Below are 23,999 nucleotides of genomic sequence, written 5' to 3'. Positions count from 1 at the left end.
ATAAAGTTTGATGAAATTCTTTAAAGGTTAAAGAACCGATATTTAAGGTTATCAGTTAGGCTAGCTTTTAAAATATATGAGAGGGTACCTGCCCCCCCCCAAAAAAAATAACAGAGCTCCACTGCATGGAGCTTTCATAGTACACATTTTTCCCTCTAGGCAAGCACCCAACGAGTCACTCTGAGTTAGTGCACCTAATGACATCGCTTGGGAAGGGTCTCTCTGGTCATAAAAAGTAGTTTCATAAAAGTAGTTTCACTCAAAACTCATTTTTTGTGATGGCCGATATAAGAGAATAGCGTGTGACTGTGTTTCCTGCTTGGGAAAAAGGCCACAGAAAACTGTTGTGATGCTGAACAGCTTACAAGAGAACAGCACGATGGGGTAAGGAAGACTCAAGTGTGTGAGTGGTTTTCCTGTTTCAAAAAAGGTGAAATGTTGACTGATGACAAACCTCATTTTGGACATCCACCAACTTCCAGAACGGGCAAAAATGCCGACAATAATCCGCGCACTTGTCCTCAAAGACCAACAATGGCCCACTGAAGAGAGGGGGAAGTTATCTGGACTATCTTGGAACTCGGTTCAGCAAATTCTAATGGAAGACTTTGGAATGAGAAGGGCCTCTGTTAAATCTGTGCCCCGGGTTCTGACTGACCAGGAAAAACAGATCGAGTGCCGTGCTTTGAAAGAACAGCTCCAAAGCAACCCAGACTTTTTTCCAAGGTGAGGAGACAGGTGCTATTCTTAGGACCCCAAAAGCAAGCATCAAGCCAGTGGAAGACACCATCACAACCTTGCCTAAAAAAAGCTAGGCAGGTGAAATCAAAGATCAAGACGATGCTCACTGGTTTTTTTGATGTGAAGGAGGATAGAGCATTTGCAGTTTATTCCACCAGGTCAGACTGTTCACCCAGCTTTCTATTTAGAAGTTCTGAAAAGATTGCGTAACAGTGTGCAACAAAAAAGGCAGTGTGTAAAATACAGGAGACTGGTTCTGCCACAACAATGCACCTGCTCACACAGCCATCTCAGTGCTCCAATTTTTGGCAAAAAACAGCATGCTTCTCTTGCCCCATATACCTTACTCACCTGACCCTACTCCATGCAACTTTGTTTTGTTTCCCCAAATGAAGAGGGACACGAAAGGACAGCAATTTGATAATGTAGAAGAGGTGAAGAAAAAAAACGAGGGAGGTGCTGTCAGCCATCCAAACAAATGAGTTTGAAAAATGTTTCCAAGAATGGAATGGCAGATTTGGCAAATGTTTTAAATGTAAGAGAGAGTACTTTGAAGGTGATAAGGTTGTTTTGTAAAAAACTTTAAATACATACCTTTGAAAAAAATCTGTTTTCTGGGATACCCTCTCATATATGTGTTTATATATTTTAATAAGAATATACTACTCATCAGTCCAGATTTACTGCATATTAAAACTTGATCTAAAAGACTGTTTCTGTCAGAAATCGCAAAAGCCAAATTAACAAACCAATTACTGATAACCCCCCTTAGGACAGTGGTTATCAACCTTCCTAATGCAGCTTTAATACAGCTCCTCATGTTGTGGTGACCCCCAACCATAAAATTATTTTCGTTACTACCTCATAACTGTAATTTTGCTACTGCTATGAATCGGGCAACCCCTATACAAGGATCGTTCGACCCCCAAAGGGGTCGCAACCTACAGGTTAAGAACTGCTGCCTTAGAAGATAACAAAATAAAAAATAGTGGTCAAAAAAATCTTAATAATAAAAAAAATTTAATCTTAATAATGTGTGATCATTTGCATATAAAAGTAAGAAATCTTCCCATCCTTTCATTTATTTATAATCAACTATGTGTATTTTAATCAGAAGAAGGCCAAGCGTTTTGTATTCGTGGAAATGTACAAATGAAAATTTAGGAACTAGCTGGAAAAAGGCTGAAAGTTCCTATTAAGTGTATTTTTAAGTTCTACGACAAATTCCAAGTAACAATTTCCACATGGAATTTTACAAGGAGTTTTGCAAATGTTTCTTATGCCTCATAGAAAATCTAAGAAACTGCTTAAATTCTCTAATAAAAAGAGAAAGGCTATCTAGTGTAGCAAGATGAGCTGAGTACCCCAGGTAAGTGCGCTCTGGTGGTGCTGTGGGGAAAGGTGAGGCTTCTGGCTTCCAAAAAACTGACAGCTTCAGAAACCCCAAAAGGCAGATCTCCTCTGTTACAGGGCACTCGGAACCAGAACTGACTCAGGGTGCTTAAGATTGACTGGCTGTGTGTTTCTGGTTTTGGCTTTTGGTTGGTGGCGTTGTTGAATAAGCTGTTGCACTGCTAACTTCAAGGTCAGTGGCTCAAACCCACGAGCCATTCCATGGAGAAGGATGAGTCTGTGTGCTCCTGTAAAGATTTACAGCCACACAAGTTTTTTAAATCCTTATGAGTAGGAATTAACTTGGTGACAGTGAATTTAGTTTGGGTCAGATATTAAAATGCCAATGTCCAAAGTTCACTGTATAAAAGAGAATGTAAAAAATGTTGTCATGGTGGTATATGAGAGAGACAAGTATCACAAGATAATTCTTTCTGTTTACAAAGAAGCATTCACAAGTACTTTCCTTAATTTTTCTGTTCAAGGTGTCCTACACATAATATTTTATTTCACTGCTCAAAAATACTTATAAGCATCCCTGGAATATTTCATCTCTATAGCTACTCAGCATGTCTGGTCTCTCTTTTTTATTAACAACTTCAGTTATTGAACAAATATTTAAGCCTCGACTATGTACTACACATAATCATCAAAAGGCCAGGCATTTTTAGGTTAACAAAAAAAGCATACCAAAAAATAAATAAAATTTTAAAATAATTTTAAAAGCATACAAATAAAAAATAAGGAGTGACACTGGAAAAAAGTTTAAACAATAAAAAGCTTAGATATCTACCTCTTAATACCTGAAAAATCTCAATACTCCAAACATAAGTGTATTGGTTCCATGTGGTAGGCTTACGTGTTAGTACTGTTTGCAGTCTCACTCTCTCTTCATTTATCTGTGGCCTACATAATCAGTGGCACCACTAGGTTTGGTGTCAATGCAGTAACTTATGGTGGCACCCCCACTTGCTCCCAAACCAGACCACATAAAACTCTTAATAATGTTTATCAATTTTAATAACAGAAATTTGATTTTGTTATAAATTGCTTAAGTGTAATATGAACTAGATTACATGAATTCTAACAAAATTATTTTGTAAAATCTTTCTACATTGAATTATAACATTATTAGTTACAATATTATTTATTAACTACACAGAAGGCTTTTTAAATTTTTCTCATTCTTTTCTTTTAATTACTACGTCAGTCTCCAAAAAGGGTCACAAATACTACTTAACACAATATTGTAATTAAAACACCAAGAAGTTTGGCAGAATCAGCAATACAACAATACTGGTAGCAACAAAAACAAAAGTAAATGTGGACGAAAGTCACATGGATGATTCAAAGCAAAACTGTAGCTGAGTAATAATGATAGCTCTGACTGGAGTATAGTAGAAGGTTCAAAAAGTAAATCAGTCTTATAAGTCCATATGCTTAAATTTTTTCCCCAAAAAATGTTTTTCTTGTGATAACTACAAGGGTATTTTTATGAATAATAATAAATTTCTGCTGAGACACTATCCAAAATTTAGTCACTCTGGTGCCACCTATTCTGGCAGTGTCACCTGATTATAATCCACAAAAGCTTATACCTCCCAAGTGATACCAGTGCATTACTTAAATAATACTGAACTTTAAATAGTAAGGAGGAAGCAGGTATCAGGTTTCCAAATAATATCACTGTCAGCACACTAAAAATTGATTGAAAGGTGATTTTAAATGTATTTTAAATTTTTAAAAGCTTGAAGGGCTACATAAAAATTATTACCCTCAAAAATTGAAACTACATGCCAAATAGCCACTTCTGTGATTTCTAAGCAGGAAGTGCAAATGTTAGTCACCAATAGCAGAAATTACCTTAAAAACAAAAACCAAGAATTCAGGATACTTACCTAATTAACCAGCCAAACCAAACACCAACCCAAACCCCCAGCACTCAGTTGACTGAGACTCATGTACACTGTACAGCATAGAATAGGACTGATGCACAGCATTTCCCAGGCTGTGCTCTGTAAGCAGCCGACTGCCACATCTTTCTCATGGGACATATGGAGAATTCAAATAGATAATCCTTTAAATAGCAGCAAAAAGCTTTAACCACCATGGCCCCTAAACCAGACTCACACAAGCAATAGTGTCAGTTCTAACACTGAACACCTGATGCTCTGTTTGCACTTCTACAGGCAGTAACAATATCACCTTAGTTTTGTTGGCTCGTTAGTCTTCTCACACTTACCATCTGACATATCCTTAAGAACCAGGCTCTCCAACTCGCTCCACTCAGTGTTCAGACGTTTCATTAGCTTGAATGCATTTACAGGATGTCCAACAAATCCCTCTGGGTCTTTTGTGGCTGTGCTGGTTAGCCGATCTAACTTCTCTGCCCACCTAAACATGTTATGAATAAGTACACAGAGTATATAAATGAATAAAGAAAAACACAATGAAAAGGGGGGTCGGATTATATTAGAGGGCTTTTTTTTTTAAAGTAAAATAGTATCCATGATTTCTCTTTTAAAGTAAAATTATAAATATATATTTTAAAGCCAAGATTCTTTTATGGCTAAAATTTAACATGGTATAATCAAAATACGATTAGAATTTTTTTTGAGTTTTCTTTCTCTCAAATGGTTACAATAAAAATTGATATTGGACTCCCCTGATAACAATTTAAAAGTCCATTTCCTCATAGAACCTTGGATTAAATAGGTGATTACTACAAAGTACAAAGTAGTCCAACTCAAATTTAGCTACTTTTTCATTAAAATCAAACTTACACAAAAATTCTACATTTGGCCCCTATTAACTATACAAAAGGCAGGAATTCTCAGGTCAGAAATCAATTCAAAATAAATTAGCATTTGAAAAGACCCCTATCAACTAAATAATATTAACCACACTTATCACCATAATCTCTATAATCAAACTAAAATAGAATTGAAAATGCTCCAGCTGGTAGCTTGACGTTTTAGAATGAAGATATTAGTACACACTTTTTATATTGTCAGTCAGCTCCCCACCCACCCAAGCAACTGCACATGAACCTTTGGCATAGGCCTAACTCTTGCTTTCTAGGTGCCTATTTCAGCCATCTCAAACCTTGACCCTTTGTATCAGTGACAGGTGGTTTTGTTTTCCATTTCAACTAAAAAAAATGTTTTAGCTCTAGAAAGAAAACATTCACGTAGAGTGAGAGTTGTAATCAGTAAAACACTTCACGTACGTCTTTATTTGTTCTAACTTGTCCTCTTCTGCCTTAATGTATTCCTTCAGGGATGTCACTAAATCTTTCTCCGTGTGGATTAAATCAGTCATCTGACCTAGAAGGGGAAGAAGAAGAGAAAGTTATCAAATATTCATATCCACCAACAAAATTATTTTTAAATGATTTAAGAATGATCTAGAATGCTTCACTCTATGAGCTTACTTAACTGACTGTAAGCAAATATATTGGGAAGGAGCTTTCATTTTCCCTTTTCTACTATATGAAAATAAAGCCCAAAACTTTCCCAATTATGTATTATTTAAAGCATCTGCAAGCTTGGACTATATGCTGGCCAATTGTCTTTCATCCGTAAATTAATTTATGAATTACAGAGCAACACAATTTACTAAGGATCAAGGTTGCTGCTTACTCACCTTTGTCCCCCCCTCACCATTTCTCATTTTCTTTTTGAGTCAAATTAGAATGAAAATTTTATTCAATAAACAAGATCAATCTAATAGCAAAGAAACTATTTCAACATTAAATTTGAAAAAAAAAATCTTTAGTTACATGTCAGGATTCATTATTTTATATTCTGAAATAAGATGATGGGGCATTTTCAGCTCTACAATCACACAGATAAAACTAATCAACAGGATGAAAAACAGCTCATTTAAGACAACTACTTGTATGCATGAAAGAATAGAAGACACACATTAAATTATGAGGAATATTTCTTGACGATTGAGAGATATGGGGAAGTTTTATATTTTTTAATTCTGGGTTTTCCCCTTTTGAACCGACATGCTGTGTTTGTAGTATGTTCAAAGATTTCTTTAAAATTATGATGCAGAACAAAACTGAACTTGGAAATTTTAAATGGGAATAGCATGTTTTAAAATAATGTGCAATATTATTTGTATATCTGTGCATTAAAAAGACTAAATATATGCATGAAATTATTTATAATGGTTATATTTAACTAGGCCCATTATGGATAATTTTCTTCGGTATGCTTATCTAAGTTTTTAAGATGTCTAACTCAAAAATGTATGAGGAGGTGTCAAAGTTTATAGGAAAATAGAATAAAAAGATAATGAAATTTTTCCACAAACTTTAGGTGACATATTATCCTAATTAAAAATATCTAAAACATTTTTATTTTAAAAAATGAAAAAGGAACTTCAGGAGAAACTGAAGTCTCTTGGATTACCTCTCAGCCTACAGTGTCTTTGTTTGTATACTGATAGAAAAAATGAGAAATTTTAAATCCAAAAATAGAAATAAATTTTAAAAACTGTTAAGACTTACCAATAGAAGTAAAAAAGCCTGGATGGGCCAAAGACCAGGGAAGTAAAACCCCAACAATAAAAATATAACAGATCATCTTGGAAGATTCCATCTTACAGGATAACCCACCTATAAGAGAAATAGGATTATTACTAAAAAAATAAAACAAACAAGTAAGAAAAGTTGCTGATCTAATCCTGTCAACAAAATAACTCGGACCTTACTGAAAAGCTTGCTCAAATAATTTGACTTCTCAGTGCCACTGAGTCATTGCTGACTCAGAGAGACCCACTCTGGGTTTCTGAGACTCTAACTGTTGACAGGAGGAGAAAGCACAGTGTCTCCCACGGAGCTGCTGCTGGTGTCGAACTGCGACCTGCTGACCAAACAGATTGCAGCCCAACTAATATAAACACTACTCTACCTCTAATTGACCTAATAATGTAGTAATAGCTTTTGTGTCTGTATACTACCTTATTTTTCATATACTGACTTGATATGTCATAGCTCAGAAAAATGTATGAATTTGTTACCATCTGGTAATTTATGCTTAAAATTTCAATCTGAGCTGTTTTCTTAGTTACTACTGCAATTAAAAATAATTTACTGGTAGTAATGACTGTTTTATATAGCTAGTATATAATATTTCTCTCTGATCTAAATCAAGATCATGAATTTCTCATGTAAATATACCACTTCATTAAAGTATGTTCAATTAAATATTATCAAAATACATTTTAAAGATGTTACACTATGTTTTAAAGGCAGGAGAAAAAAAGATCAGAGTTTCCGGATTAACCTTGAAAATTCCTAAACCACTGTCTTTTTTTCCTCCATGGCTTTAAATTTTAAAACAAATTAAATCAGAAGTTGAGGGACTGAAGTAGTTCTTTTTGAAGTGATGAAAATGTCCTAGAATTGACTGTGATGATTGATGAGAACTCTACAAATGTACTCCAGGTTATAAATGTGTGCACATTAAGTTGGTTAACTATAAATTGTATCATAAAAAAGTCAAATTGCTTGTTTTTTCCATTGTAAAGAATTAAAAAAATAAACCTCTCAAAGATCTGTCTTACATTTTTAATCTTATCTATTTTGTCCTCTGTAAAGTCCGTCTGTGTCCCTCTGCCTCGCTCACTCTCACTGACAAGGAGTGGGTGTGACTCACAGAACTACCCACTGGGTTCCCAAAACTATAACTATTTGTGTCAACAGAAAGCCCAGTCTTTCAGGCTTTTCTTATTACTTCACAGGAAAGTTAACTGCATTTGTCCCAGTCAACAACTCCTGCTGGTTACTCTGATGTGTCCCTCTGTTCCTCTTTGTGCTGGCACCTCTACTCTTCCTAAGTGGCTTCATCTATTCCAAGTGGCCCAAATCCACACTGGGAAGCTGCCCACTCCCCCAAACTAAAAACACACCAGACGTTCCCCTTAACTTGAACTTCAACAAAGCTCAATCACCACCCAAAAATGGCACTCTGGAAGCAGTCCTAAATCCTCTCTCCATCATCTTTGCCGCAAGTTTCTAGACACTGCCAGAACCACACAGTAGTGAAATACACTGTTCTCTTGGATGTTTTACAGAGACTTTTTGGGAAGCTTCTAGAATGTAGCAGATGCAGAGACTTCCTCTCTGGGGATCCTGCCAACCCAAAGACTTCTGCAAAGTCTTGGACTCTCTAAAGAACCTAGAATCATTCCAATGTTTAACAAATTTCTTTTGTAGTTACCTTCATAACTAAGTATTATTTCTAAAAAATTACAAATGTTCACTATACTGACACAAGACTAATCACAAATACTGTCTAAAAACTTAACTCTGAAGAGAAAGTTTAGATTTGTCAAATAAGTTATTCTTTCCCTGTTAAATACATTGTTATTCAAGTTTCTTTGTCATCTGTCCCTAGAAGCAATTTAAGATGTTTTTCTTCAAATACAACAGCTTGGAAATTGTTTTTCTAAAATGACAGAGGTTTTATGAGCATTCAAATTATTAATCATACAATAAATAGCCTTTACCTTACATTATCAGTAAATTAATTTTAGGTGAATTACAGTTACTATGAACAAAACATATTAACAAAATAAAAGCTATCAAATCACTACAGAAGGGAAAAGTTTCTAAATTATAAACAATAAAACAACTTATCAAATCAGGTAAAATTTAACTGCATGAAAATAAAATTAATGTGCACTCCACTCTCTGGCCAGAGTTGTCCCCCTCACGTTGGAGAGCAAATGGGATCCTGTGCAGAGTGGAGCTGGGGAGAAACAGGAAATAGCAAACCGGACAACCAACCATCTGGCCACAAACAGGTCCAAAAACACTAGACTTTCTTTTCCTTTTCCACCCTGAGTTTTTCGGCTGGTCTTATTTCTCTCTCCTAAGAGTTTTTCCTTTCTATCCTTTCTCTGATGACACTACATACCTTCTCTGACTCACCCCTAATTCTTGGATTTGGGCTCTTCCTGATTAAAGTTCTCAACACCAAAAAAAAAAGAAAGAAAGAAAGAAAAGAAAATGAATATAAATTACAAACTAGAAATCTATCTTTGTATCAGAGGCTCATACAAATCACTAAGATGCTATTAGATAAGTAAATTAAAAAATGCAAAAAGTCACAAAAGAGGTACTATAAATAGTTAACTAAAGAGAAAACTCACTCAGTACTTGAGAACATAGAAAAATAAAATATTTTCTGCCAATCAAACAATGTAACAAATTCACTATTAAAACTATCTCGTACTAGTGTTATATAAAACTACATTTAAGTTTGTGGAAAAATGGAATTAAAAGATAATGACATTTTTCCACAATTTTTTTCTTTGAAGCAATCTCAATCATATCCTTTACCTTGTGAAATTAAATGGGGGAAACTTTTCTTTAATGTTACAATATGATCACAACTCTGCACTAAAATATAAAGAACAATGGCTGCTGAGGCTGCTAATATACCAAACACACCTCACGAGATTTGGTTCCTTGGTCTAGTGGTTTCATGAGATATCCCAGTTACTAATAACACAGTATTTCTATTCTACAATCTCTTAGTTCAATGCATACTGCCTGGGCTCTGGAAAGCTTGAATGCGGTCATCAAAGGCATAATAACTGGTCGCTAACATGCATGAAGCAACAGAGAGAGAAGAATCTAGAATGTAGGGTTCATGAGGGAGGGGGAAGCGGGGAGGGAGGGGAATAAAAAAAGAGGACTTGATGCTAAGGGCATAAGTGGAGAGCAAATGCTTTGAAAATGATGAGGGCAAAGAATGTACAGATGTGCTTTACACAACTGATATATGTATGGATTGTGATAAGAGTTGTACGAGCCCCTAATAAAATGTTAAAAAAAGAATCTAGAATGTATGGCCATACTATGGCACCCTAAATCTTTTAAGAGTGGTAAAATTACCTTCCAATACACACTAAAAAGTAGCTTCAAGCATGGCCCATTTTCTAACTCTATAAGCCTCCAAACTTTTTTCACTACTTCAAAGACAGTTAAGCTTGATCTGAAGGTAAACTAGGTATCCAGAAGTCAATCATATTTTCAAATAATTATACTTTACCATCTTCTTCCTTCTGAGAGACAGACACATGGTAGGCCAGTCACTGATGATTACTCCATGCATACAATGGTTGAGAAGTGCCATATTTTATACAATGTGGACATTATTCCATTTTTTTTGCAAAATACCCCACCCTACCGCAAGTACTAGTTTCCTGAGTGTGAGCACAGTGTTTATGCACATGGTGGGTGGAGCTGGAAGGTAGGTTTGTAAACTACTAGAAAGTAACTCTTTCTGGAATTGCTAAACTCAGACAGCATAAATCTGGAGCTGCCTGTGACCATCTTTCCCACTTAGACAGATGAACTAAACTATAAACAGAACAAAGTAATTCCAAGCCCTAAATTCCTGAAATAACAGCTTTGAATCTGTGAGCTATCCCAGTAATCTTCAAACCTAGTTAAGGGAACCTCTAAATTTTCTTTTTAAGCTACTTCAAGCTTCAAACTTGTTACTTGCAATAGAAAGTCCAGACTCATAGAGTATTATTTCATTCTACTATGGAAGTGTGTTTGGTTGGGTTTTGGTTTATGTCACTCTAAAAATGAAGACAGATTTGAATACCAGTGGTTCTCAAGCTTAAGCTGTCTCAGAATCACTTGAGGCACCTAATTATTTATACAAATTTCTAAGTGATGATAATGTTCCTAGTCCAGGGATCACATACCATGAAATTGAACAAATGACACATTTAATAGACTTTAACTTATCCTTTATAAAAATATAAAAGAATTACTAATTACTATAAGCAATTAAAAAATCTATTTTAATACTGTCTCATCTATTATCCACATTTATTCAAAAATTTTAAGCAGTATGTTAATAGGCAAATATATCTTTATCATAGGTTGATTTTTTAAAAACATTTTATTAGGGGATCATACAACTATTATCACAATCCATATACATCAATTGTATAAAGCACATCTGTACATTCTTTGCCCTCATCATTCTCAAAGCATTTGCTCTCCACTTAAGCCCTTTGCATCAGGTCCTCTTTTTTCCCCCTCCCTCCCCGCTCCCCCCTCCCTCATGAGCCCTTGATAATTTATAAATTATTATTTTGTCATATCTTGCCCTGCCGATATCTCCCTTCACTCCCTTTTCTGTTGTCCGTCCCCTAGGGAGGAGGTCACATGTAGATTCACTCTTTCCAACCCACTCTCCCTCTACCCTCCCACTATCGCCACTCACACCCCTGATCCTGAAGGTATCATCCGCCCTGGATTCCCTGTGCCTCCAGCTCCTATCAGCAGATCCTCTGGCTCTATCCAGACTTGCAAGGTAGAATTCTTCGGATCATGATAGTTGTGTGGGGGGGGACGACAGGGGGGTAGGGAGGAAGCATTTAGGAACTGGAGGAAAGCGGTATTCTTCATCGGTGCTACATCACACCGACTGACTCATCTCCTCTCCTAGACCCCTCTGCAAGGGGATCTCTAGTGGCCGACAAATGGGTTTTGGGTCTCCACTCTGCACTTCCCCCTTAATTCATTCTGGTAAGATTTTTTTTGTTCTGATGATGCCTTATACCTGATTCCGTCAACACCTCGTGATTGCACAGGCTGGTGTGCTTCTGCCATGTGGGTTTTGTTGCTTCTGAGCTAGATGGCCGAGTAATCCCTCAATGCAAGAATACTTTCTTCTATTAAATTGGCATTCTGTGATGCTCACCCTCCCAACACAACCAATGAAGACAAAGCGGGTGAACAAGCAAATGTGGTGAAGAAAGCTGAGGGTGCCTGGCTATCAAAAGATATAACGTCTGGGGTCTTAAAGGCTTGAAGGTAAACAAGGGGCCATCTAGCTCAGAAGCAACAAAGCCCACATGGAAGAACACGCCAGCCTATGTGATCATGTGGTTCCAAAGGGATCAGTTATCAAGCATCCAAGAACAAAAAATCATATCATTGGGTGCACAACTCCAGGATACGATCGTTAAAGACAAATGGGTGCATAGCAAATGTGGTGAAGAAAGCTGACGGTGCCCGGCTATCAAAAGAGATAGCGTCTGGGGTATCATAGGTTTTTAAAACTATTTCATTATTTAAGATATGTAACTTTCATATATCTCCCTTACTTAATTCTTCTGGCAGCTTATAAAACAAATAATAACAAAGCATTTAAGAATCAGGCATCCCAGAAGACAATTAGACTTTATAAAAAAATAGTAAGATATAAATACCTACTGTCCTAAATCGTCAAGCTTGAAATAGAATTTAAATGAGTCAAAGTGAATGAAACCTCCTGTAAAAGGCAAATCTCAGATAGTCTCCCTGACTTAAATTTTTCTTAAAAAGAAGGAAGAAAAAGGAGGAGAAAAGAAAGCCCTAGAAGAGTCTAAGGCAGTGGTTCTCAACCTTCCTAATGCCGTGACCCTTTAATACAGTTCCTCAAGCTGTGGTGACCCCCCCAACCATAAAATTATTTTCATTGCTACTTCATAAGTCATGTTGCTACTGTGATGAATTGGACGACCCCTGTCAAAGTTTCATTCAACCCCCAAAGGGGTCTCGATCCACAGGTTGAGAACTGCTACTTTAGAGGTTTATCAAGGGAGCAAGGGGAAGGGAGAGAAGATAAAGCAGAGGGTGAAGGGGAAGACAGTAAGTAATCCACACATGGGAGAAATCAAAAGTGGGCAGATAAAGTAACCTATTAAGAGATGATAAATACCTTAAATTGTTGAATACAAAATTGATCATTTGAAATGTAAACTTCCCATCTAATTTGCAATTTAAAAATTTGTTAAAGCATCTAAGGAGATAAATACATACTAAAACAAAATTCACCGCTATATAAATGCAGGTTGGTTCCTGGATGGTAAAAACTCTTTGCACTCACCTAAAGGTGGGTGATGAGAAAGAACCCACTCAGCAGTGGCATAGGCGAAAGATGGAGCTTCCTACTCGCATTGTCAGTCAAAGGGGCAGCTGACCCCGCCCCACAGTCGCTAGGCGTTGGTATCCAGTTGATGACAGTGAGTTTGGCTTTGGTTTAGCAGCATCATAGCAGAAAGGCCTGGTCATCTGCTGCCATCAAGAGTACTGCCCAGGAAACCATAGGGAACAAGTTTCTACGCTAACACATTAGGAAGCCAAGAATAGAAATCCACTGAACAGCAACAAGTTCAGTTGTTTTGTTTTGTTTCTTTTGTTTGTACGAGTAAGTTATCAGTAATATGTTAGCTCTTGGTTGACAAGTAGATTCATAAGTATTTATTATATAACTTTTCTATCATTAATATATTTTATATGTTTGGTAGGTATATGCTATTTTTAAATATTTTAAGAAACTGCAGTAATTTCTACATCCTCAGGTAGGCCTAGCTAAAATATAAATTAGAAAATGTATTATTTGTGCAAGCATAAAACTCTGCTACAGTCCTTCTTCCAGCAAATCCAGTCCCACATGCGTCACAGGTCAACCCAGAGAAAAGATTTTAGAACAGTCCTACTACCCTGCAGATATTTACAACTTTGAGCTATCAGGATTCCTTAACTGGAAGTACTAGTTTTTCAATGAAGTATTAGGAGAGAGAGACATCTGGCAAGTAGTTCTACTGGCCTTTTGACATTGTCTTCCAAAAAAACAATTGCAACATTTTTAAATGTTTGTCTTTCCAAGGCAAATCATTAATTTCTCTAAGGAGTGCTTGACATTCTGATCTTTCTCAGATACTGTTTTTCTCAGAAGACTATTTTCTGCATCTTGACTTTCACAGGCTCCTTTTAAGTCCCACCACACCTTCCACACTTGCTCAGAACCATCTTTTAAAGGACTCCGGCTTTTTTCCCCTTCACTCACACAGATCTTATGTTCAACTGTAGATCCTCCGACATCTGTGTTGAGACTTCAGTATTTTTGAGCTTCAACGGTCACACAAAGGGCCAGTATGAGAATTCACACTTCTAAATTAGGCCATTACAAAACCATGACTTGGCATTCCTTTTCTATCAGCACAGGATGGATTTTCAAGAGTTATTACTAATTGAGCTAGTTATATTTCTGTTCTGCCTTGTAAGCACTCTGCAAATTGGCATTTGCTATAACTTTACTCCTTAAGTAGCAGTCATACCTGTCCCAAAGAGAACAAGTTAAGTCTCTAGTGTTCACAACGTGATGGGCAAATGCTTTACTGGTATCATGCAAGCTTCCTCCTCACAGCTCTCAGAACTTGAGCAGTGAAACCAATTTTCTGTATTTTTGATCTGTATTGTTTTGTTTGGTTTCTGTTTGTTCAGATTATGGTGTATCTCAAAGGAGTTATGTCATTTGGGGGGAGTGTCACCTTCTTGAAGTTGTGTTGTATGTTTTTCCATTTTTCAGTATATGAAACCCAGGATTGACAGAGACAGCAAGCAGAATAAGGATTACAGGGGGAGGGAGAGTACATTGGTGGTAGTGGGGTAAAGGAGTCCCATATAGAAAAAGAATGTTTAGAATCTTACTGTGGTAGCAATTATACACTTCTGCTCTGTGATTCAACTATGGAATGATATATGTACTAAATCCCAATTAATTTTTTAAAAATTAAATAAAGAGTTTCCAACAACATTATTGGCACACAGTTTACATATTACACAATTGAACAGTTCAATCATTCAATCGCATCAAGGGGAGTTTTACAATCACACCACATCTATTTGAGAGTCTTTCCCCCACTCTCACCCTCATGGTTATATTGCACCTTCCAGATCTTTTTTAAAAGCTTAAATAAGAAATATGAGGTAAAGGTAAACATACTATTTCAAAATCAGTAGTTTTTTAAGGAAACTTCAAAACTGAATACTATTTTTTTTAATTGAACACTTTCAATCGAGTTATACTGACTTTGAAAAATAACCATTTGGGGGGGGTGGGAGAAGATATTTATTTTAGGAAAACTAAAAAATAACTCACTGCCATAGTGTTGATTCTGACTCAAAGCAGTTCTATGAACTTGGATGAGTAGTGGGCTATGTGTTGGGCTATTACCCACAAGGCCATCAGTTCAAAACCACCAGTTTCTCCACAGAAAGATGAGGCTTTCTACTCTCATAAAGAGTTATTGTCTCCAAAACTCAAAGAAGCAGTTTGATTCTTTCCTGTAAGGTCATTGTGAGTCTTTTAGAAAAGGACATCAATATAAACAACATATATACAATATAAACAAGAAATAATATAAATAATATCACAGGAAGTAATAAAAAAGATCCCATTTATAACAGCAGCAATTAAGTTAATCATCTGGGAATAACTGAAGAACACTTTCAATGGGACTATAAAATTAAGTTAAAAGGGGTAAAAGACTTAATTGGAAAAGTAAAAATTATAAGCCTCTCAGAAGAAAAAGTACCATTATATATAAATCTTTATTGCTTTAAATTATATAATAATTTCTTACATGTGACATTTTAAATAAAACCCAAGAGATCAAAGGGAAAAATACATAAATTGAACTCTCTCAAAACTTAAAAAAGTACTTCAAAGGACATTATCAAGAGAGTAAAAATATATTTGTAAATCATGTGTCAGATAAGAGTATAGTACTCAGAATTTATAAAGAACTCTACAAATCAACAATAAAAAGGGAAATAGGCTAGTTTTAAAATAGATATAAAGATTTGAATAGATTATTTCTCCAAAGGCATATAAATGAGTCCATGAAAAAAAAATGCCTAATACCATGCAATTATGGAAAGGCAAATACAAGAGATATAATACAGGCAATTATAAGTTTTGGTAAAGTGTGGAGAAATGAAAAATCTCAAAAATTGTTGGTGGAAATTAAAATGGAGCAGGCAATTTAGAAATTTGATATTTTTCAATAATTTAAACAGAATTACTTTATGTTGCAGTAATTGCTCTCCTAGATATATACCCCCCAAAATGAAAACATATATCCACATAAAAATGTTCATAGTACTATTCATAACAGTAGTGCAGTAGAAACAAATCAAGTGTCTATCAACTAATGAATAAATACAATGTTATACATCCATACAATACACTACACAAAGGGTGCCTGACTTCCCTGACTAGGAGGATGCGGGCCGGAATGGCCCCACCAAATTGATACACTGGGGGTGGCACAGCATAATTCAATTCATAATGTCTCTCACTCATTTTTGTACAAGTTCTTGTGTGAACATGTTTTCATCTCTTTTAAAGATATACAGAAGAGTGGAATTGCTAGGTCATACGGTAATGCTGTTTTACTTGTGAAAAATGTCAAACTTTTCTATGGTAGCAGCACTATTTTACATTAATACTAGCATTTTTATGAGCTCAAATTTCTCCACATCCTCACCAAAACCTCTGGTAGTTACATAATCTATTGTTATTTTGAGAGGATTAAGAGAGAAGGGGCGACATGGAAGAAGCACACTGATCTGTGTGACCACGAGGTGTAGAAGGGACCAGGTATCAGACATCAAAGTACAAAAAATCTTATCAATGAGTGCCCACCTTCCCGATATGATCACTGAAGACAAATGTGTGCATAAGCAAATGTGGTGAAGAAACCTGATGGTGCCCGGCTATCAAAAGATATAGTATCTGGGGTCTAAAAGCCTTGAAGATAAACAAGTGGCCAGCTACCTCAGAAACAACAAAGCCCACATGGCAGAAGCACACCAGCCTATGTGACCACCAGGTGTGAAAGGGATCGGGTATCAGGCGTCAAAGAACAAAAAATATCATTGTAAATGAGGGTGAATGTAGAGTGGAGACTCAAAGCCCATCTGTAGGTAACTGGACACCCCCTTACTGAAGGGTCGCGGGGAGGAGACCAATCAGTCAGGTTACAGGGTAACAACAATGAAACATACAACTTTTCTCTACTTCTTAAATGCTTCCTCTCGCACTATCATGATCCCTATTCTACCTCACAAATCTGGCTAGACCAGAGGATGTACATTGGCACAGATAGGAACTGGAAGCACAGGGAATCCAGATGAGATGACCCCTTGAGGACCAGTGGTGAGTGGCGATACCTGGAGGGTGGAGGGAGGGTGGGGTAGAAAGAGGGAACCAATTACAAGGATCTACATATAACCTCCTCCCTGGGGAACGGACAACAGAAAAGTGGGTGAAGGGAGACGTCGGACAGTGTAAGCTATGACAAAATAATAATTTATAAATTATCAAGGGTTCATGAGGGAGGGGTTAAGTGAGAGGGAGGGGGGAAATTAGGAGCTGATATTAAGGGCTCAAGTAGAAAGCAAATGTTTTGAGAATGATGATGGCAACAAATGTACAAATGTGCTTGATACAATGGATGGCTGTATGGATTATGATAAGAATTGTATGAACCCCCAATAAAATGATTTAAAGAAAGTCAAGGGGTGGAGTTTAGCCTATCAATCAGGTCAATCAGGTCACAGCTTGGAGGTGCTAAGATCAATAGTTTGCTGGAGGTAGGACACGTACTCACTCCCTGCCAAACATCTCCGTTGACAAGACACATGGAGCTATGCTGAAGTTCTGGAGCCAGAGGAGCCACATGGAGACCCCGGAGATGCTCACACCGCCACTGGATCCACAAGACATTCCACCCATTGGCCTGTGATGTTCCTGAATTTGCCGTCATTGCATGTGTTTTGAGTCTGAAAAGGGCTTTATAGATTGGTATCAAACATATGGGCTAATATTGGACTTATGGACTTGATCTGGACTGGGATGTTTTCATTCATCTACTCTTGTATATAAAGCTCTTATACACGTGTGTCTATGAATTTGTTTCTCTAGTCTAACCAGACTAACACAACTTCTCTCTCAAGAACTCGCTGACATTGAGTAGATGCTGACTCACTAACCCCTTAGGGCAGGGTAGAACTACACCTATGGGTTCCTGAGACTCTAAATTTTTATGGGAGTAGAAAGCCTCATCTTTCTCCCACAGTAGTTGGTTGTTTTGAACTGCTGTCCTTGCAGTTAGTCATAACCACTATACCACCAGGCCTCTTCCAACAAAATGTTTATACTGCTATAAAAAGGAATGGATGGTCTTTAAAAGATTAGTGTTGGGGGGCTTAAAAAAAAGATTAGTGGTTACTTAGGGTTGAGGAAATGGGGACAGGAAACGACACCTTCATGGGTGTGGGTTGTGATGATTGCTATTGATCTGTATGTACAACTTATCAATGTCTCACATTATCTTAAGTTTCACAGATAATCTCAAGGCAGTAGTTTTATTCATCCATTCTCTAGGGCTCCAAAAGTCTAAAATCCATGAGTATCTGAAAATCTTCCTAAAATCTCATGGAAATTTCTTTTCTTTTTGGAAATTTCTTACATATATATATAAAACCCACTAAACTCAGTAATACAATTAAACAATCCAATTAAAAATTAGCAAAAGTAAAAAAAATTAGCAAAAGTAATTGCTGTCAATAACATGTATATTTATAGATACTATATATAGGAGGGTAAGTCAAAAAGTACTGCTAATGATGGTGCCTGGCTATTTCAAGGGGAAGGGCAGAGCTGATACAGAGGGCTCAAGTAGAAAAAGAATGTTTTGGAAATGATGATGGCAACATATGTACTGCTAATAGGATTCAAATTTATACAGGCATGGTTTATTTCAAACAAGCCTTGTTTAATATGTCTCTGAGATCAGTGGACGGAGGCAAATTCTCTCAGTAATACACTAGGTATTTGTTTTGTTAGGGTGCCTTCCAAAAAAAAATCCAATCGAAACAGAGGCTTCTAAGGGGATCTGCTGGGCAAGTTAAATTCAAAGCAGAGAGGTCAACGCAGAAGGTTATGGTAACTATTATTCTGGAACTTTCGAGGATTAACCTCAATCCAGTTTCTCAAGGGACCCAAGACAATCACAGAGCAATTAGTTAAAAGTTTTGATTGAAAATTGCATCGGTGTGAAAACGGGCAGGAAATTTGCATTGAGGAATTTTTTTCCATCATGACAATGCATCTGTCCATTCTTCAAGGTAGCAAGGGCTTTTCTACCAACATTGCATTAGGAAACCCTACCCCATTCACCCTACACTCCTGATCTTGCCCATTCATCCCCAAAATTCAAATAAATATTTAAAAAGACCACAATGTCAAACTGCCATTTGACATAAAGTAAAATAAAGAGTACAAAACTCAAGAAAGGATTAGATGGAAATGAAAGACTGTCTTTAAAAGTGTATAGACCTAGATAAGGCTGTCGAGAAATGACAGCTTTGCATTTTGTTACTTTTGTTTAATAAAGGTTTATATTAATTTATATATTTAACGTTTTATTAGGGGCTCATACACTCTTATCACAATCCATACATAAATTGTGTAAAGCACATCTGTACATTCTTTGCCCTCATCATTTTCAAAGCATTTGTTCTCCACTTAAGCCCTTTGCATCAGGTCCTCTTCCCCCCCCCATGAGCCCTTGATAATTTAGAAATTATTATTTTGTCATATCTTACCCTGTCCGACATCTCCCTTCACCCACTTTTCTACTGTCCGTCCCCCAGGAAGGAGGTCACATGTAGATCCTTGTAATCAGTTACCTCTTTCCAACCCACTCACCCTCCACTCTCCCAGTATCTCCACTCACAGCCCTGGTCCTGAAGGTATTATCCGTCCTGGATTCCCTGTGCCTCCAGCTCCTATCTGCACCAGTGTACATCCTCTGGTCTAGCCAGACTGGCAAGGCAGAATTCGGATCATGATAGTGTGGGGGGGGGGGGGGTGAGAGAAGGGGGGAGAAGCATTTAGGAACTAGAGGAAAGCTGTATTCTTCATCGGTATTACATTGCACCCTGACTAACTCATCTCCCCTAGACCCTTCTGCAAGGGGATCTCCAGTGGTCGACAAATGGGCTTTGGGTCTCCACTCTGTACTTCCCCCTTCATTCTAATTTATATTTTTCTATATTAATACTACTCTTACCCTTGTACATCTTTTGTCAGATCTGTAATAGGAAAATATTTTTTGCCAGACCGGTTTGTCTTTCATTCTTAAAACTGTATTTTAAAGAGTAGAAGTTTTTAATTTTGATAAAGTCTAATCCAGCAATTTGTTTGTCATAGATCATGCTTTTGGAGTTGTAGCTAAAAAATCTTTGCCCAGCCTAAAGTAAATTTTTAGAAAAGGAAGTTTTCCGTTTTCTTTAAAGTGCTTTTAAGTTTGTTTTACATTTAGAACTGTGATTCATTTTGAGCTACTTTTGGCATGTGGTAAAAAGTATGGTTTGAAGCTCTAATATATACCCAGGGAACTTAAAAAATTCATGGAAAATGGAATTTAAAGAAAATGAAAATTTCCATGAACTTTTTGAAGCCCTCATATATATTTTCTGTAGGTTGATAATTGTTCTATACCACTTATTAAAGACTACTTTCTTCACTGAATTGCCTGTCTTTTTGTCAAAATTAAATTTTATTTTTAGTTATATTAAATTTTAAAACTACTGGAGGAGGGCGGGAAAAAGAAACAAAACTACTGGAGTAACCTAAATGAGAGGCCTTTTGAGTTTCATAAATTTTAGCTTTTAACTGGTTTTACAAATATACACACACATTTGGCTTGTCTCTTAAGAGTTAATATTATCTAATCATCCATTCATCCATTTATTATTATGACTTAATTATAAGTTTCAAGATATCACTTAAACAGAGTAATAAAGTTTAACCCTAAGAGCCTATGTAATTCATTCCTATTTACCTTCCTGCCTGTTTCACTTTTAAAGTAAAAAAATCAAAGATACAAAGGAGCTTCCAAAATTTCATAATACCATTATCTTCTAGTTACATTTTTCCACAAATTTTTTGAAGCCTCTACATATACTAGTATATACAGTATATATATAAGGGGGTGTTTGAAGAAACTTCATTGCCTGTACAATTTACCGATTCAACACTTCTACCAACTAATTTTTTGATAAATTCTCTAATAGCAAAGTTTAGTAGGGTAAGAAGGGTCAACTATTAACTCAAGTCCAGTTTGACTTAACATGTTGATGTCAATTTTCCAGATTATGCAATTATCCTTTTACTAAAGCCTTGGCTTTCAATACTTCAAAATAAACCCCTATAAAGATGTCAATGAAACACACTAAACATCTAAAACAGACAAAGTCAGTCTTTTCCTATATCCTTTTCCTTATATCCCTTATATCCTTAGAGGATATAAGGCAGGGTTCCAAAAGTAAAATTGTCATGACTTTTAAATAAGTGATAAAAATTTGTCTCCCCAGAAGCAAAAAAGCCCACATGGAAGAAGCACACCGGCCAGTGCGATCACGAGGTGCCAAGGGACCAGGTATAAGGCATCATGCAAAAAAAAACGATATAAGTGTATGTATGTGTATATATGTGTATATGTATATGTATATATATATATATATACCATATTAAAAGAAGGGGGAAGTGCAGAGTGGAGACCCAAGGCCCAAGTGTCGGCCAATGGAGATCCCCTCATAGAGGCGTTTAGGAGAGGAGATGGGTTAATTAGGGTGCGAGGTAGTACCGATGAAGAACACAGCTTTCCCCCAGATCCTGGATGCTTCCTCCCCCCAACTACCATGATCCGAATTCTACCTTGCAGGCCTGGATAGGACAGAGGCTGTACACTGGTACATATGAGGGCTGGAGGTACAGGGAATTCAGGGTGGATGATACCTTCAGGACCAAGGGTGTGAGGGGCGATGCTGGGAGAGTGGAGGGTGAGTGGGTTGGAAAGGGGGAACTGACTACAAGGATCCACATGTGACCTCTTCCCTGGGAGAGGGACAGCAGAGAAGAGGGGAAGGGAGACTCCGGATAGGGCAAGATATGACAAAATAACGATGTATAAATTACCAAGGGCACATGAGGGAGGGGGGAAAGGGTAGGGAGGGAAAAAAAAAAGAGGACCTGATGCAAGGGGCTTAAGTGGAGAGCAAATGCTTTGAGAATGATTGGGGCAGGGAATGTATGGATGTGCTTTATACAATTGATGTATGTATATGTATGGATGGTGATAAGAGTTGTATGAGTCCCTAATAAAATGTAAAAAAAAGAAAAGAGGAGAAAAAAATGATTAGGGCAAAGACTGTACAGATGTGCTTTATACAATTGATGTATGTATATGTATGGACTCTATAAGAATTGTATGAGCCCCTAATAAATTGTTAAAATTAAAAAAAAAATTTGTCTCCCATATACTTTTTTTAAAGGTAAGTTTTGAATCTCATTATTTATTACACTCACTAAAATTCACTAAAGGTCTGTTAAGATATTTCCTGCTTTAAGGTATTCATTTTCCCCCTAGAAACATGATTAAAAAAAACCTCTTTTAAATGGTTGGTTTTTTTTTACATTTACTTCCAAAGTTTCTTTCTACTAGCTAGAGTGAATTTTTCATCTGATTAGTTTAGGGGGGGACTAGCCTCATTCATAAGCTATAGCTAAACCTAAGGGGGGTAATTGAATTTCTTCCCAGAACCGTAAGTGTGCAAAAAGACCATGAAAGAACACTGCTGCCACGTCTTTTCCCTTCCCCCACTCACGTAGAGGCTACTTCATCCCCCTGCGTGCATTCCAAGAAAGTCAAAGAGCCACGCTCCCGGAGAGACCAGAAACAGTTAAGTTGAAATTGGCACCTCTCCTCGGACTTTCAGATCAATTCCTGAAAGATTTAACTTCTTCAACCTCCCCCTGTCCCCCAAAGAAAACAGTACAAAATCCCAAGACTTTTCTCCACTCTATCCGGAACGCCTGAGGTGCTAGTATCTAAAAATGAACTGTAGATAATTTAGCAGAAAGCATCTCACACTTCTCGTCCCAGTCTTGCTCCCCATCTCAGTCCGTCTGGGGGCCAGGCAGAGCATTGAACTCCAAAGTCTCACGCAGCCACGGATCTCTGCTGTACTGATGGAGACTTGTAAACGCTGCGAGCCCTCCGTTTAAAGAAAGCAGCCTATGTGCCTTTTATTTTTAATCGTGAGGAAGGAGGAAGACCGGCTTCCCGACAACCGCGCGAGCTGACAGCGGGCTTCCGAAACTCGCCGCCCTGGGCAGCGTCTGGCTAGCCGCGCGGCGGCGCAGCGTGCAACACCGGGCACCCGCCAGCTCTTCCCCGAGCGACTTCCCAGACCCGGCGGCTTTTCCACAGAGCCATCTGAGAAGCCTGTTGTTCTCAACTTTAAGATCCGTTCGCAACTCCCACATGCGACCCATCTGCCGCGTAGCATGCCCCAAACCCACGCCCCGCCCTCACGTCCCCCAGCGCTTTGTAGGGAGGTCCAGGTATGAAGGGGGGCGGGAGAGGGGGGTGGGTGTCAGGGTTCTAAAAAAAAACAAACGGGAAGAGTCCTCCTCAGGAAGGAATATTCTAGAAAGTCCTAGTCCGCGGGGCAGGGACAGAAAGGCTGCCGCAGCCTCAACGGTGCAAAGCGCGGACGCGCGCGGAGGCAGAAGCGGAACTCGGAAAAGGCTTCTGGGCCTCCGGGAGCCAGGGGTTCGGGGGGCGCTGTAGGAGGGGCTGAGTCCACGGAGCAGAAGGTACGCGGGCAGCAGCGACAAAGTGGAGAACCCGGCCGCCGAGCCAAGCCGTCAGGGCGGGTTGGGACCCGACTGCGGGGCGGTCCGAGAAGGGCCACGGCTGCCGGGTGGCTTCAGCCTCGGTCCTCAAGGCCGGGGGACGTCTCACCTGGAGTGTGGGACGGGGGGCGGCGCGCTCGACAGTCCCGGTCGCCTGCGCGGGGGCGGGCTCCACACTCCCCTCCCGAGCTCGCTGGCGGCGCGACTGGGCGGCAGAGGGAGTCAGTTAGCCCTTTTATAACCTCTGGGCCCCGCCGGCGGCGGGCAGGGGGCGGC

At 38.0% G+C, this 23,999-nt stretch overlaps 1 protein-coding gene across 2 annotated transcripts in view; it reads right to left on the bottom strand.

Moving 5' to 3' along the window:
• Positions 1–23,987, bottom strand: part of P4HA1 (prolyl 4-hydroxylase subunit alpha 1) — a 92,333-nt gene extending 68,346 nt beyond the window's left edge. For both annotated transcript variants that reach the window (XM_075535028.1, XM_075535027.1), the window contains exons 1-4: positions 23,833–23,987; positions 6,656–6,763; positions 5,363–5,459; positions 4,376–4,527 (exon numbers count right to left, since the gene is read on the bottom strand). In XM_075535028.1, the coding sequence (XP_075391143.1) occupies positions 4,376–4,527; positions 5,363–5,459; positions 6,656–6,746 (340 nt within the window). In that variant the 5' untranslated portion in view covers positions 6,747–6,763; positions 23,833–23,987. The remainder of the gene's footprint in view (positions 1–4,375; positions 4,528–5,362; positions 5,460–6,655; positions 6,764–23,832) is intronic.
• Between the last annotated feature and the right edge of the window lie 12 nt (positions 23,988–23,999).

The sequence above is a fragment of the Tenrec ecaudatus genome, chromosome 16, assembly GCF_050624435.1.
Source record: "Tenrec ecaudatus isolate mTenEca1 chromosome 16, mTenEca1.hap1, whole genome shotgun sequence".
NCBI classification, from domain to species: Eukaryota; Metazoa; Chordata; class Mammalia; order Afrosoricida; family Tenrecidae; genus Tenrec; species Tenrec ecaudatus.
Note: the sequence above shows the minus strand (reverse complement) of the source record. Positions and strands in the feature narration are given on the sequence as shown.